Source organism: Aquila chrysaetos, chromosome 3, assembly GCF_900496995.4.
Source record: "Aquila chrysaetos chrysaetos chromosome 3, bAquChr1.4, whole genome shotgun sequence".
NCBI classification, from domain to species: Eukaryota; Metazoa; Chordata; class Aves; order Accipitriformes; family Accipitridae; genus Aquila; species Aquila chrysaetos.
The window spans coordinates 77,071,283-77,086,524 of NC_044006.1; the positions used below are offsets into that span (position 1 = coordinate 77,071,283).

A 15,242-nucleotide genomic window follows, 5' to 3' on the forward strand; every position below is an offset into this window, starting at 1 on the left:
GTAAAATCTTCATACTTGTGTACCGAGAAGCTGTTCAAATCGTGACATGTCCAAGCAGTTCTTAGTCCACTCTCTAAGAGCCGGAGCAGCTCCTGTGCAACAGGCGCCAGGACAGAGTACCAGCCGCCACGTACACTGTGCTGACATTCGCCCACTTCATTGTCCAGCTGAGGATAGCTGACATTCACATTGACAATATTCCACCAGTTAATATTTTCCCTCTTTCTTTAATAAAAAAAAAAAAAAAAGCCTATCCTAAAACCCAACCCTACAAGAAGTGCTACATTAAATTCTGTTCCACAGGATGACAAGGGGGTGGATGGAGTAATTTTTACTGCAACTTCTCAGCCAAGTAAATACAAGAGAGAAGATCACTATTCCAAGATATTTAATAAGAAGAAATTACAGACTGAAAGTCCTCCGGGCACATGAAATTCAGCTAATGCACAGCTCTAGAATGGGTCACTTCTTACAAACAGCATTACAATTTTTTGCTGTAGTATGGACATGTTGGACTAACACAAACCACAAAATACTGAATCAGATGCAACAGCTAGCACTAAAAACCACAACAATAAAAAGTATGGCACAAAGAATGCTAAACTAAACGACGTGTAATTAGTATTTACTTTTGGCAGTCCTGGTTTGGACTAATTCAGTTCAGAGATTCGTTCCCAGTCAGCACCAGGTTCAGTTAACATACATTTTGTGCGAAGTATACTTTTAAATTCATGAAATAATTAGTTGTGTAAACATATCTTCCTTTCACAGTAAAACAACAGTGATTTGGGTATCGGAAAGAAACAAGAGAACCCCAGACAATATTTTATTTCACAGTACATAGTGTATGTATATATAATCACCATATTCAGCAAGTAGGTAAAGTGCATGCCAGTAACAACTTGGACTGTAAATTAAGAACTTGCAGTGCAGAAGTACACTTTACTCCAATACTAACAAACTAATATGAAGTAATACAAAACAAGGTAGAGTAAGGTCTTGAAAACAACATACTGCTGCATCAAAAGAAGTGTGACCAGCAGGTCGAGGGAGGTGATTCTCCCCCTCTACTCCGCTCTGGCGAGACCCCACCTGCAGTACTGCGTTCAGCTCTGGGGTACCCAACATAAGGCGGCCATGGACCTGTTGGAGTGAGTCCAGAGGAGGCCACAAAGATGATCAGAGGGCTGGAGCACCTCTCCTGTGAAGACAGGCTGAGAGAGTTGGGGTTGTTCAGCCTGGAGAAGAGAAGGCTCTGGGGACACCTTAGAGCAGCCTGCCAGTACCTAAAGGGGGACTACAGGAAAGATGGGGAGGGACTCTTCACAAGGACATGTAGTGATAGGACAAGGGATAATGGCTTTAAACTGAAAAAGGGTAGATTTAGACTAGATGTAAGGAAGAAGTTCTTCACTGTGAGGGTGGTGAGGCACTGGAACAGGTTGCCCAGAGAAGCTGTGGATGCCCCATCCCTGGCAGTGTTCAAGGCCAGGCTGGATGGGGCTTTGAGCAACCTGGTCTAGTGGAAGGTGTCCCTGCCCACAGCAGGGGGGTTGGAACTACATGATCTTTAAGGTCCCTTCCAACCCAAACCATTCTATGATTCTATGGTTCTATACTCTATGTGATTTACTGTACCTTTCTTTAAAAGCTAGGCTGAATTACTCTGAAATAGGAAAATTTCACATCAACTAACAGTGGAATAAACAGTTCAAAGCTTCACAGTTAAAAATATTGCACCAAAAGTGTTGCATTTGAAAGCAATACATGAAAAATTTTTTAATATAAAAACACTTAAAAAAAAAAAAAAGAAGAGACATATTACAACAGCTACTTTGAACTAAAATAGCGGGCAAACTGTAGGAATTGATGAAATGTGAGTTTTCTGTCACAGGTGATAGATATATGGATTACCTGGAATCTCTCCTACATAATATCAAGTAAGTTAGACGGGGAAAAGGTCTCCACTGTCCTGTAGTCTCGATGGAGCTAACTAAAACCTCAATAAAATGTATTAGAAAACAATTGACAGTATTCCCTTTTATTTTAGAAATACAGGTCTATAAGAAGTCTTCAAATGCTTCACCACCAGGTAGTGCAAATAAATAAAAGCCACAAGATTGATGGATGTACCACAACTATCAAATGTTATACAGATGTCTACAGTTCCAACCATAGGCCCCTCAGCCTGTGAATATGGAGTAGACACAAAAACCACAGGATGCTCTACACAACTTATGAAGTTCCCATTTAGAGAGTCAGAGATGAACAGTAGGGAGATCCTTGGAAAATGAAGCACAAAAAAGCAAAGGGACAAGAGACCTTCCACTTAACATCCATCAGAGGTGTGGCAGCCCAGATCCAACATGGTATTTAGGGACCACACTAAGTAAACGCTATGTTCATGACACTCTGAGGACACTGCATCCCATCTCAGACTATTACCAAAAATGTAAAACCACTTTAAGTGAGGGATACAAACAGTGAACTTCAAGAACTGAATAAATTCACATGTGAAGAAAATCACTTTCTCCACTCCAAGATCAACTCCTTCACTATGTATGCAGTTTAAAGGGGAAAAATAAAACACACAAAAATGCGTAGATGATCACTGAAGATCAGCAGTCCCTTTCTGGAAAGCAGAAGCATGTATTAATCTTCGACACTTACTTTTTATAAGTGACTTAAGTAAGCAAAACATTTATCGAATGGCAAAAAAAAAATCTGCTCAATAAGTAGATGTCTCTACCAATAATGCACATTAACTAACCACCTTCTCTTGATTTCCCAGGACATGGTAACAGACAGCTGTGGCCACTAAGTCTTCATTACTCTTATAAAATTTCTGGGTACATTAAAAGCATGATTGAAACCTATTAAAACTATTTGCTCAGGGAACACAAGGTTTTATCACCATCATTTGCTCACCTCAGCATTAACTTACAAAAAAAAAGCCTCAATGACTTGCAGTTGGACATCTGGCCCTTAGTTCAGCTATTAACTGTTTTAAAGAAAGACCTTGAGAGAGAATTAATAGGCTGTAATCATCTAAAGTAGTCTCATATGCAGTTCATTTCTCCTTCACTTCTTCATTGCAGTAAAAAAAAAAAAAACCCAAACCTTTCAAAAGTAGCAACATAAAAAAGCACATAAAAGTTGATTCAGATTGTATCACACCCCTTCATATTTACAGATTTTCTGTAGTAAAGAATCCTCTATCATTGTTTCACTGCAATTAGAAGTCTCAGCTTTTTTAATCCTGAAACAGCCCTTCAAACATCATCCAAGTCTGGAAACATTTTCAAAACACTCAGGAACTCGACAACAGCAGCATCATATTCCAGACAATATTGCAAACACCTCCCACGCAATCAAAGTGTCTATTAAAGAAACAGTCTTGAAAAACACAGTTCCCCAATCCTCCTCTTCCTCACGATACCATCCCCACTGGCTCCGGCAAGCGCTACGTTAGTTTCTTTATTCTGCGGTTCTGCTTGTCAATATTCAGCGTTGCACGGTCTACAGAAGTAGTGATGGAATCGAGAGCTTCGTCTTGTCTCTCCAGCTCGGCTTCTGTCTCCAAGGCAAGGCCCTTCAGTTTCTTTAGTATCTGTCAGAAGAAAAGACTGAGAGCTTTCAGCAATCAACCAGCCAGTTCTTTGAGAAATGTAATAGACCCATGGCAATTAGTTATTTCATTGCTTTAGATAACCAAATCATTTGTTGGAATCTGTGCTGAAGCGTGCTGGTGAAAAGACACAGGTCTTGCTCCAATAAGCTGAATTGAGATGAACTAAACAATGAACTAAAGACCAGAAAAATCCAATCTGAAATGTTAGGGTTATATGGGAGGGGAATAAATTAGAAATAAAAATCAGTGTAAACGTCAGCTTTTTGCTGGCTCTGTTATTATCTCCTCGGTATGTCTGCATCTTAGAGCAGGAGCTTGTCCTGAGATGTTGTGCACATTGAGAGCTGCTGCAGACAGAGAGCAAAGCTGGTGCAAAGCCAGAAGGGGATCACATGGCTGAAGGCGTAGCAAGGTTAGGCAGGGACCAGGTCAAAGGACAGAAACGTTGTTTTACTACAAACCACTAAAGAAAGAAGTGTCATTGGATGGAGCAGAAGGGAAAAAGTGAGACTTGGGCAACTAAACAAATAATTTTCAAGGAACTAGAGGGTGGTGTGGTATGAACGGACGTCAAGGCAGCCAAGAGGCTCAGGCTGTACCCGAGATGAGAAACAACAGATGCACTGGCTACAGCTCTATTCCAGGCTGCAAGCATTATATTACATATCAACCAGTTTACACTACACTTAGCAAATTACTGTTCGTATGTGGGACTGTAAGCAAACAGCCTGAGCTACTCCAAGATTGTGAGGAGACCCTGTAGTCTGAAAAAGCCTATAGATACTGGTCCAAACAGGGCAGAACCCTCTAAAATGAAAGGAAAAAGCCAGGCTGATGCATTCTTAAGGCTAGGAGACATCCATAATGATACCGTACACTGACTTATGGGGCCTACTCAACTTTAATTTTCATCAGTTCACACAACCAAGTCCAAGAGCAGAGATCCAAACAACACAAGAAAAATCTGTCTTAATTCCTTACCCTGTAACACTGGCTCCTTTTAGCAGCAGTCCAAGGCATGAGTCATATCATTGCCTTTTCTTCCCTCTTGTGGCTACTCCCTTAATAAGCCTGGTTGTATGAACTGAAAGCACCTGCCCAACAGGCAAGCCTCAGCTGCCTTCCCTCGGATGTATCAGAGAGAGATTTGGAAGCACCATATCATACTGACTGGAAATCCAGCTTCTCAGTTGCTTCAGATCATGAAGGGGATGTCTCTGCTGGCCTACATGATCTGCTTCCTTAGGCATCCACAGATGATGAGGATATCCTCACGCTATCTGCTTAATAAAAGCAGTTTATCCAATCAATTGCAATAATAGTCTCCAAGAAAGCAAATTATCCCAGCACTATCCCACAACGTCAACTGCTGTGGTACATGAGCATCCAGGTAATGCTACTGAAGATACCAGAACTGCAGCCTGTTTAACAAAATAAAGCAGTGGCTTTTGGTAAAATAGGGGAAAAGAATTGTACTCTATACATGTTTAGGTTTTTTTTTTTCATAACAACTGGCGAACTCTGTTTTCTTGTTTTCCTTTTAGAATACATATAATCAACCCCAAGAAAGCTGCTGTGAAACATCAGCAGCCCCTTTATCCACATGTGGGGCTGAATTCCACAGCAGTCCCATCGTTTGCAGCTATGCAAGTTACCGGTTTGAGAAAAGCAGCGAGGAATATCATATCTAGCTGGAATGGCAGGGGAATTTTACACAGACAAAATGCTTTGACTAAAGCTGGACGTCAGCCACAGTAGTGAGATTTATCTCGTAAAATATCTCTCAGCTCTTTCCATAAATCACAAGCAGCTAGAAATACGGCTGTGCGAATAACTGGTTTTGCAATTTGGCTGCCAAAGCAAAAATACAAAACAAACCATGGATCAAGCTTAATCTACTTTTTTCTCTTCTTACCAAACCTACAAGCTAAACCCCCTCTGTTTCTATCCCAACTGAAACACTTCAGGTTCTGTCACTGTAACAGGAAAGCGAGGCTGCATTCCCTGAACTGGAGGTGGTAGACATGTGTAGGATATGCACCAAAAAGAAAAATTAAATGATCAGATCTATCACGTGTATGATTCAGGACACAGGTCTGAAGTAACGTCTTGCCTCTCCTGAGGAAGTAACTTTACTACTTGGAAATGGGAAGGAAGTTCAGAGGTAGCTTTCCCTCAGTCCTTTCTTTGAGCTTCTGCATATATTTTATATATACAAACGTACATATAAATACATAAAGTAGCCAGTGCTACATGAAATGACTCCTACCATTCATAAAGTCACAGTATAAAGATTCAAAAAGACCTCTGAAGGTCTTCTGGTCCACTCCACCCAACTAAGAGCAAGGCCAGCTTCTATGTTCAGCTAAGAGAAGATTACAGGGTTTCAGCCTCCACTCCAATAAACTTCTAATTCTTTATACTAGTTTAAGAGAGAGAAGACCTCATTCTTTTAGTATATCCTAAAGGATGGCAGTGAAAGACATGTGCTTTGTCATTTGCAGATGATTTAAAGATGGTTCACACTGACATTTTTTCAGCAAGTTTACTAAAGAGTTTTATCCAAGAGCATCCCAAAATCAGTTTTCCAGCACAGCAGATCAAAAGCAGCAGCAGCTGACAATGCTTTCTAGATCATGGCTTGTCACATGCTCCTGAATGGGCCCTCTGGCCATTCAACCCCTCCTTCTGCTGCAGCAACGCACACACTATTGGAAGCTTATCACCAAACACCCTTAGCAGTGTGGTAGGTTGAGCTTTCCTGAGCCATGCCCTCACCCAGCACATCTCAGCTTGTGAAATCCATTGAGCCAGCACATAAGGTAAATGTGGTGACATGCAGTGCAACCCTCAGAGAGAGCTATGTAGCAAAGCAGGGACTGGCACAAGAGGATACAGAAAGGAAGCAGGGACACTCCTCCTTCCCCACCTCTCCAAGAGGCACCCAATTTATTTAAATCAAAATTGTGCCCAAAAAAAGGCCCAGGTTTGCCATGAAAACCAGTTTATTTTTAGTTTCAAACCAAATTACTTTTGATAGGCTTTGCATTCATTAGAGCATACTTAACATTTAAAATACAGAAAAAGACACAATTGTTGAGAACAGAAAAGCTTTTAAAATACGAAAGCAGTAAAATGGAAACTCAGTCGGCTACAGGGCTCTGCTCAGTTCACCTGCCAATTAGGCTCTGCCTTGAAACACAGCAGGCGATGATGATGTGGTTACTCACACACAAAAATAAAAGGCAAGTGGCTCACTTTCATCTGTTAATTCTCTTTGCCTAAGAGAGTCTGGTAATAAATCCCTTAACCCTTCGTCTGTCAGCATCTTCAACTGTTCAAGGTGAGAGCTGCTACTCAATCCAATGGGACCTGAAATGGTTAAGATGCTTTTCCAGCACAGTCCACAGAGCTTGCTGGAAAGAGTTACTGGAACCTGAAGTCTGGCCAAAGCTGGTCACTATTTTTGCAAAGCAAAATGATGGCAAGATGTCTAGTTATCACTGCTCCAGTTCTGTCAGCTGCTCAGAGCAGCAGTGTCTTCTGTGCCAGCATGTAATTTGGACAGTGAACCAAGACATGAAAACTCAGCATGAAACTCTATCTGTTACACAAAGCCAAACAGCAGGTATGAGGCCATCAAAGACGCATTTTAAAGGAACATTTCCTCAGGCACTGGTCAATCTCACACTGAGACAGCCTCAGATTTATGCCACCAGATTATAATTTGGAAAGTCTGATTTATCTTTGTGGCTCTGCCACAGATTTTCTGTGCAACTTCAGGCAAGTTACCTAATATTCCCACGCACAGAGTTCTTGCTGTAAAAAACAAGGAAGCAAATTTGTCACTGCTCTCCAAATCCACCCTGCGTCAAGTGTTCAACTACAGCAGACCTGGGCCTTGCTGGGAGAAGAGATGTCCATCCAAGCTATGTACCCCAAGTTCTTGTACAGACTATGGGGACCTAGACAATGCAGTGCAGTTTAGGTCATGATTCATCTGCTCTATTTTATGTACCTGCTTAAGGAGGAGTTCAAGTGCTGCCCACTCCTCTCTGCTTTGGCTCAAGTGAGAGCCAAGCAACCAGCTTAGCTGGAGACAGTCACAACAGACACAAATGGAATGACAGGAGAGGACTCCAAGCCCGTGAACCTGCTCAGTACTTAGCTCTGTTACTTCATCATTTTGCCACACCACCTGAAGACCTAAACTCAAAGTGTCAGGCAGTGTACAAACACAGATTGTATCCTAAAGATTTTACAATGCAGACCTCAGTTTGGTTTGGGTCCTGAGATGCCATCATAATAATGCAGTTTAGCTAAAGCTTGTGAATTATCATCTACCATCGTAATACACTGAGTATCCGGCAGTAAAAATAAGACACAGAAAGTGTCATTTGCAGGAAGTATTGCCAATTGTAGTTTGAACTCCCTGAAATTGTCCCTGACATCTGCTCCATTATCTCTGTGCAACTGAGGTCTGAATGCTAAAGCAGAGCACATATAACCAGAAATAGCTATTGAATGCAGCTTCCCCAGCCAAATTCACCTGTTATTAGGAAACAAAGAAGTGTCATCTGGAGCACTCTGAACTAGGGTGTAAACACAAGTTTTGACAGCGGTAACTTGTCATGATTTAATACAGTGCTTCACCTCTGTGCTGAACATATTGCAGGTGAGCAGGGACAACACCTAAAATATTCCAATGTGCTCAAACCCACAATAGGGATTGAGCAATGCTGCACCGAAAATATTGAGGCCTGTCCACATCCTCTTCTGCTGCACCTGGAAATGGGCAGGGAGACAGCAGAGAGCAGAAACACGTTAAACAACTGCAACACAGTTTACTAGAAGACATTTATCAATGCCTCATGAGACAAGTGCAACTTGCCATAACAAAAATCTATGGATTTACGTTAGTTCAACATGCTTCCTGTTTGGGATTGCCACTATCAGCATGTGCCTGTAGCTTTGCAAAGCATGGACCTTCCTTCTGCTTGATCCAGAGTTGTATTTGGTGTACGAATACCCAAAATCTACACCAGCCACTAGCAAAAGTGCTTCTGCCTGCTCTAGAAAATCAGGCTGTCTATTGTAGCACAAAACTTCTGAGCACAGAAAACACTGGAATAGGCGAGTTTGACAGGACAGCAGGTCCCGTGTAACTGAAGCACACAAAAGTGAACAAATTTTAAAGCATCAGCTCTTTTGAGCCAGTGGCTATTCAGACAGTATGGAAGGGTCACTGTTCACTATCTTATTCTTAGTGGCTGACTTCTCCCATTAGTTTGTCTTGGACAGAAGTCCAATTTGATTTACCTTTTCAGGGAGTACTAAGCACCCATGGTGCCACTAACATACAAATGGCCTTGTCTGGAAAAAAGATACTCAAGCAGCTCCACAGGCTTAACTACCACCTTTTATTTTGGTACCATTAAATACTTAAGTTACAGACAAGCAAATACAAAGCGTTAGTTGTGAGGACCTCAGTTCTCTCCCTGTATTGTGCCTTCCAAAAAATAAATCCAGGGCATGGTCATTACACGTGTGTGTTAAGATCAGTTGTCAGTTGATCGCTACAGGCCATGGAACAAGGCCATCCCATGAGCAAATTTGGTATTTAGCACTTGGAATGAACGGTTCCTCAACAAAACACTTCTTCTCTGACCTAACGGTTGTGATTTCCTGAGATGAGGGCATAATAAAAGGGTAAATAAACACTGAAGAGACTCTGAAAGTAGAAAAGGACTGAAATGGAACTATCTAGACCCAAGAAGACATCGAGGAAGCAAACATCACAAAGATATGCACTGGGATGTGGTTTTTTTCCCCAACATTACAGAATTAACTTCTTTAATAGTATCTCTGTCTTCATGGCATACACAATCTGCCCACAGTAAATATCAAGGCAACAGTTCTTTGGCAGGAACGGTTTTGGAAATTAGAAAGCATTGGTTTGGCAAAATAAATTCAAATTTAGTGAACTCCCCCCCATCGACCACAGCCCTTAAGCTAATATTATCATATCCCCTCCCACACCCGGTGCCATTATGTCAGCCACAGCGAGGCGGTAGGCAGAGGCTCAGCCAGAGACCACAGGAACTTTGTAGGCTTCTCTCTCCATCTCTATAGCACAGCTAAGGAACACAGCTCACACTGTCACAAACTCTGTGTTTTTAACATAAATGTCCCTTCATGAAGTCTTGGTGAAGTCCTTTACTTAGGCACCTGATCACAACTGCAGATGCTCAGGGCTTCCAGCTCTAATGGAAGGAATTCAACATCATTCAACAATTCCTGCTGCAAAACATCTACTGTTATTATTGCAAGTACTTTGTTTTTGAGCAACAACTATTTGTCTGTTCATCACAAATTCCTCTTACTTCTCCAACTTCAAAAGTTCTGCTGGACTTACCCACATCACAAGTAATGAGGGGGACAGCCAAGCTCTTCTGGGCTTTGTGATTTTGTTGTGTTTTTTTTTTAAAAACAAGTGCTTGCATTACAGATGATCAAAGAATGAAAGATCATAATCCTCAAGAGAAGAAACTGCTCAGAAAAACACTGTAGTTATCAACATAAGTACTTCAAATACCTTCAATTCATTCATGGAAGTCTGATGCCACAAGTATCCTTGTCTTCAATGCATGTTAATGCTTTGGACTTGTAACTGTTTTTCCTTTTTACTCTCTAAATGCTTCACAAAACATGCTTAACCATCATCCTGCTCATTCCCAAAGCGGGACCTGAACTGAAGCAGTGCAAAGAAGCTCTCTAGGAGCAACTGCACCAATGAAAGACAAGCCCTTGCTGCAGGCTAAAAACAACTATGTGACTAGTGTACTGCTCCTTGATGAGACATGTTTGGAGAAAAAAAGGACAAAGCAGCAGCCTACACCTCAGCAAGGAGCACCCTACAACCTAGCTCATGACTGACTGCTTAAGGCCACACAGCTGGAAATGAGACAAAGCTCCTGGTTCCCTGCCCTGCTTTCTCTTTATGGACTTAACCCACTGCTCAACTATAAAATGACTGAATATGGCAAATATAACCTTAGATAAAGCCTTGACATACCTTTAGATAAGTATTAAATGTCCTGCTCAGATTTAGTTTCAAGATCTTCACCTCGACGCTTCCAGGGGTTCAATACCCAAAAGGCTTTGTATAGCGTTTACCATGATGCTGTTCTTGAACCCCATTAGAATACATCCCCAACCTTTATACCTTTCAAATTCCCTTTTACTGGTAGGAACTCCCCCTTTCAATCATGCTTTCCTTCACTTCCACATCTTTACACTTTCCCTTTAAATCTCACCACATTCTCTCCTAACAGAACTGAAAGATCCTGAGCTATTTCACTCTGCTTTGCACTTTAGAGCAATGAGAAAAAGCAGTGCTTGGACAACTGGGAGCAGCTGGAGAGACACCAGTCTGTACAACATCAGAGGCTTCATTCCCAATTCACAAGATTTGTTGGAAGATGCTGAACTCCCCATGCTCTGCTTCTCCAGTCACAGCCAACCACTTTGATAATATCAAGCACTAACAAAGTTCGGTGTTCAAAAATTGGCCCCGGGGAAGCAATTCCTAGAGACCTTTTTCTGCAAGGTGTAGCAAAATGTGTCTTCAATAGTAGTCCATGACCAACAACCCTTCATACCGTATTAAGCTTTCTTGTGTACAGCTACAAATCAGAACTATAGTGCTGAAAAGCTGGCATTTAAGGAAAGAACAACTAGCCCTTCTGCATACACAACAGTTGTACAGAGTGTATACATGCATGAATAATAGATTGCTGCTATTTATACAACTACAACTGAGAAACACTCTCCCTTAAAATCTTCCAAAAGGTCAATGCTGCTTCAAAAAAATGCTTATTTTTTTTCATAATATCATAGATCATGATAAAAGATAAGCTCTTTAAAAGATGAGAAGGGAGAATGATTAAATGGTGAATAGTCCATTTTCTTTTTCAAAAAGCCCAAATAAGATATTTCAGTTAAAAGATCTTGATTATATTTTGGTTACAGAAGCAAGTTTTGGTCTAAGACTGTGTATTTATGTGGTGATTCCTAGTAAGGAAAAGAAACAGGAGTTTTACGGGAAATTACGGCATGTACCTTAAAATTATTCATGACTAGAATGATGACTAAAGAGGCCTGACTCTCAGGGAACAGGTGCTCAGCAATTATTGGGAAAAAAAATCAGGCCAATTCATGGCCTGTCAGTTTGGCATTCAGATCCTCTCCCCACCCACGCCACCCCACAAGCTCACCCCAAATCATTAACTAGCTTAAAAATTCTTGGCTTGGTGTGGTATAAATAAATACCAGAATTGTCTTTTGAGCTGCAGTTAATCTTGAAAGTGTTTTGTTTTGTTTTAACACTAGTCATTTAACGCTGTTTCTAGTCCGCCATCCAGCACAGCGAGTTTCAGAAATTTCTGAAATTAATCTTCTGCAAAGGTTAAACTCTCACTTACCCAACTGGCTTTGGTTAATTTTAATAAATAGATTTTTCTTGCAAGAAGTTTTCATTTGTAGCCACTCAAGTCACTACTAAGTGCTTTTGACTCTCAAATGCACTCAAGCTAACAGAATTTGCCGTATTCTAATACCCAACTATAAAATAAAAGAAGGGGGCTGGAAAACTGCAGGCTTGACTAAGAGGCAATAGAATTATCAAAGACTTCACATGATGCTATCACCAAGCTACAGATGGAATATCAAAAAGAATAAGATGCTGGGGGGGGGGGGGGGGGGGCAAGAATAAAGTTTAATCTTCAATCACATCTTCTGATATGGCTGTGATCATCACCAGTAAACCGATTTTAATGGAAAAACCACTGAAACCATATTCCTTTGCTTTTCCAGTTAGCTCACTGTTTCCAATCAACCACATACTACAAAGAGGGATTCTTCACTAAAAGTTCTGAACATCAGCTATGAGAGAAATTCCTTGAAGAGCCATTCAGAGGAACAATATCAGACTGGATTACTTTAAATAAATATTTTTTGTCTAGTAAAATCTCCAACCTATTTCCCCTTTATTAATTTGCTGGACTGCATACTTATTTCCTAACTACAAGTTCTCTCTGTGTGTTTGTAAAACACTTTGTTCAACTTTGTGGCTGCTTCTGAAACAGAACTGCCTATCCTTACTAAAAAGAATAAGATAGCATAGGGAAAACACAAAAAAAGCTGAAAATGATTTAATTGTTAAGCTTCTTAATCTTCAGAAAAAACAGGTTACGGTTAAGGATTTTCCTTGGGTTATAATCCTATCACTTAATATATTTTGCTGATAATCCCCGATTTGTTCAAAATAGTTAAAAACAAATATAAAGTTATCAGTGTATTTTAATCACAGGCTTGATTAACTAATTTTTAAAATATACCCATCTAAATTTAGGTAGAGGAATACTTTGTTAAGGACAATGACTATGTTTCTGATGATGAAAATGCAGGTTATTAAGGAAGCAGAGGGAGTGAAACAACTCTTATCAAAGTTATCTCAACTTATACCTGTTTCAGCTCTTTTGCTTCTTCCTGGGAGATCTTCTCTTGCTTCTGCAGCTGAACCTGGTCATTGTCCGTCCCTTCTCTGCCTCCCACTGGAGAGCCGGGCTGCACCACTCCTCCCAGGAGTCCTGTGGCTGCAAGAGAAATTCCCATGGTCAGACTGCCATCTCCTGTACCAATGGGGAGGACTAGTGCTAGTATCAAACTGGTTGACCTCTGCTTTGCTCCACAGCAGTTTGCAAGGGGACAAGCACAGAGAAGCCTATTCCAATCTTGCCCATTAAGCTATGTTCTTCTAGAAAAGATTCAAGCTGTACTTTGTACAACGCCTAACCTGGAAGTGACCAGGCTGCCAAGACATGACTTATTATTAAAGGCAGCGTTTGGAGAATGGGTTCATTTTGGGCAGTGGGGATTCATCTGAACAGAGAGCTAAGAAGCAGCAACACACTCCCAATCAAACAAATGAGGATTCTCCACCTGCTGCTTCTTTTCTCTTTAACCTTTTTAATTAAAGATTTAAAAGTGATGGATCAGGGACAGAGCCCAAGAGTCAAGTCAGCAAACCCCTGAAACAGAAGGGCAACACTGACGCTAACAGCCACCCCCAGCTAAGCAGCGTGGACGCAATCCCTCGTGTAACATGCCACCTGTCCTTTATTTAAAGCATCAGCTCTTATTGCAGTATCTGATACTACCCAGTAGGGCAGCAGGGACGTGCTGCAAGGAAAGGTTGTTATTTCTGATGCAGATGGGTGCTAAACACCCGAGACACACATCTTGGCTCCTAGAGGCGCTTCAAACATCTCCGAAGCTCTCCCACTTAAAGAGGCACCAAGAAAGAAGCTAATGCTACCACTGTCACCTGTGAGCACGTGGCCTGACCCAGCAGCACAGGACAGCGACAGCAGCTCTTATGTACACCAGGACAGAAAGCATGTCAGAGGCCAAAGCTCACTGCCAGGTCGAAGAGCTGGCTGGCCAAGTGACGGTGTACACCTGACCGCTTTGGACAGCATTACTTCCCTGTGAAAAGGGAGACAAAAGCTAAACCAAAAGTACCAAACCCTAAATCCCTCTCAAGTAATTACTGCAAACTCATAATCCCTGGAATTATTCAGTTATCAGCCTGAGAGTCACTGGACTCAGACACCGTCAAGATTTAAGACAAGCAAGTCATTCACTGCACTAGTGTTACCCTGTGCAAATGCTCCTTGTATTCGGAGGCGCTAAGAACCAGGCACTGAAAAACACTGCTTTTGGTAATTTACTGTCATGGTGTCCCTCAGAGGACAAAGTGGGGAGGGAACAGCAGACCCTCCTACAGCAGCAAATACCCAGACGAGATTCTTTGTGTTTCTTATCAGCTGAGTGTCACCATATGCTAATTATTTCATTAAAAACAAGAAATCTATCCATTTCACTCCATTAATCTTGCTGAGGACAAGAACAGGAGGGGGACATGACAAAGGTGCACAAACAGAATGGGATGAGGAAAGAGATCTGGCATTTCCCAGCAATTTTCTAGTTTTAAAAAAGGGAGAGAATTTAATAGAAAGACAGAAACACTTAAAAAGCAATTTTGTTTCGTTTGTGTTACACGCAGTTGGACTGTGAGGCTCAACTGCCACCACGTGAGGACAACAAGCTACCAAACCTCTGAACAAAGTGCTGGAAACTCATAATAATGAGGACACTTGGTCATAGGGGTAAGCAGCCTCGAAAGGGATAAAAAACTGTGAATGCCAGTCTTCAGCTAGGACTGAGACAGCACTGCCCTAGATTGTTAGACTACAGACACACTGCGGGATTTCTTGTGCTTTTTAATCTTGGGTAGCTGTTATCAGCCATTATTGAGGATGTTATCGGCTAGGAAAGTACTTGTTTGATCCAGCACAGAAGAACCTCAGTTACAAAGCAAATCTCACTGCTCTGTCCTGAGCATTTAAACACCCATGTGGCTTGGTCCAAAAAAATACAGTCAGAAAAGACATGCAAAGCAGCTAAAAATACTTTCAGATAATCTGGTGTGTACAAAACTCTTCACAAATTCCTCTTCTAGGTGGAATCAAGCCAAAACTCTTAGGAA

At 41.4% G+C, this 15,242-nt stretch overlaps 1 protein-coding gene across 6 annotated transcripts in view; it reads right to left on the reverse strand.

The window, feature by feature from the left end:
- Nucleotides 1-1,646: 1,646 nt before the first annotated feature.
- SNAP47 (synaptosome associated protein 47) overlaps nucleotides 1,647-15,242 on the reverse strand; it is a 29,867-nt gene continuing 16,271 nt past the window's right edge. For 5 of the 6 annotated variants that reach the window (XM_030009851.1, XM_041122612.1, XM_030009852.1 and 2 more), the window contains 2 exons: nucleotides 13,157-13,287; nucleotides 1,647-3,610 (listed from right to left, as the gene is read on the reverse strand). In XM_030009851.1, coding sequence (XP_029865711.1) covers nucleotides 3,464-3,610; nucleotides 13,157-13,287 — 278 coding nt within the window. In that variant the 3' untranslated portion in view covers nucleotides 1,647-3,463. Of the gene's footprint in view, nucleotides 3,627-13,156; nucleotides 13,288-15,242 lie in introns of all 6 variants that reach the window. The other variant, XM_041122611.1, reaches the window with a different exon arrangement.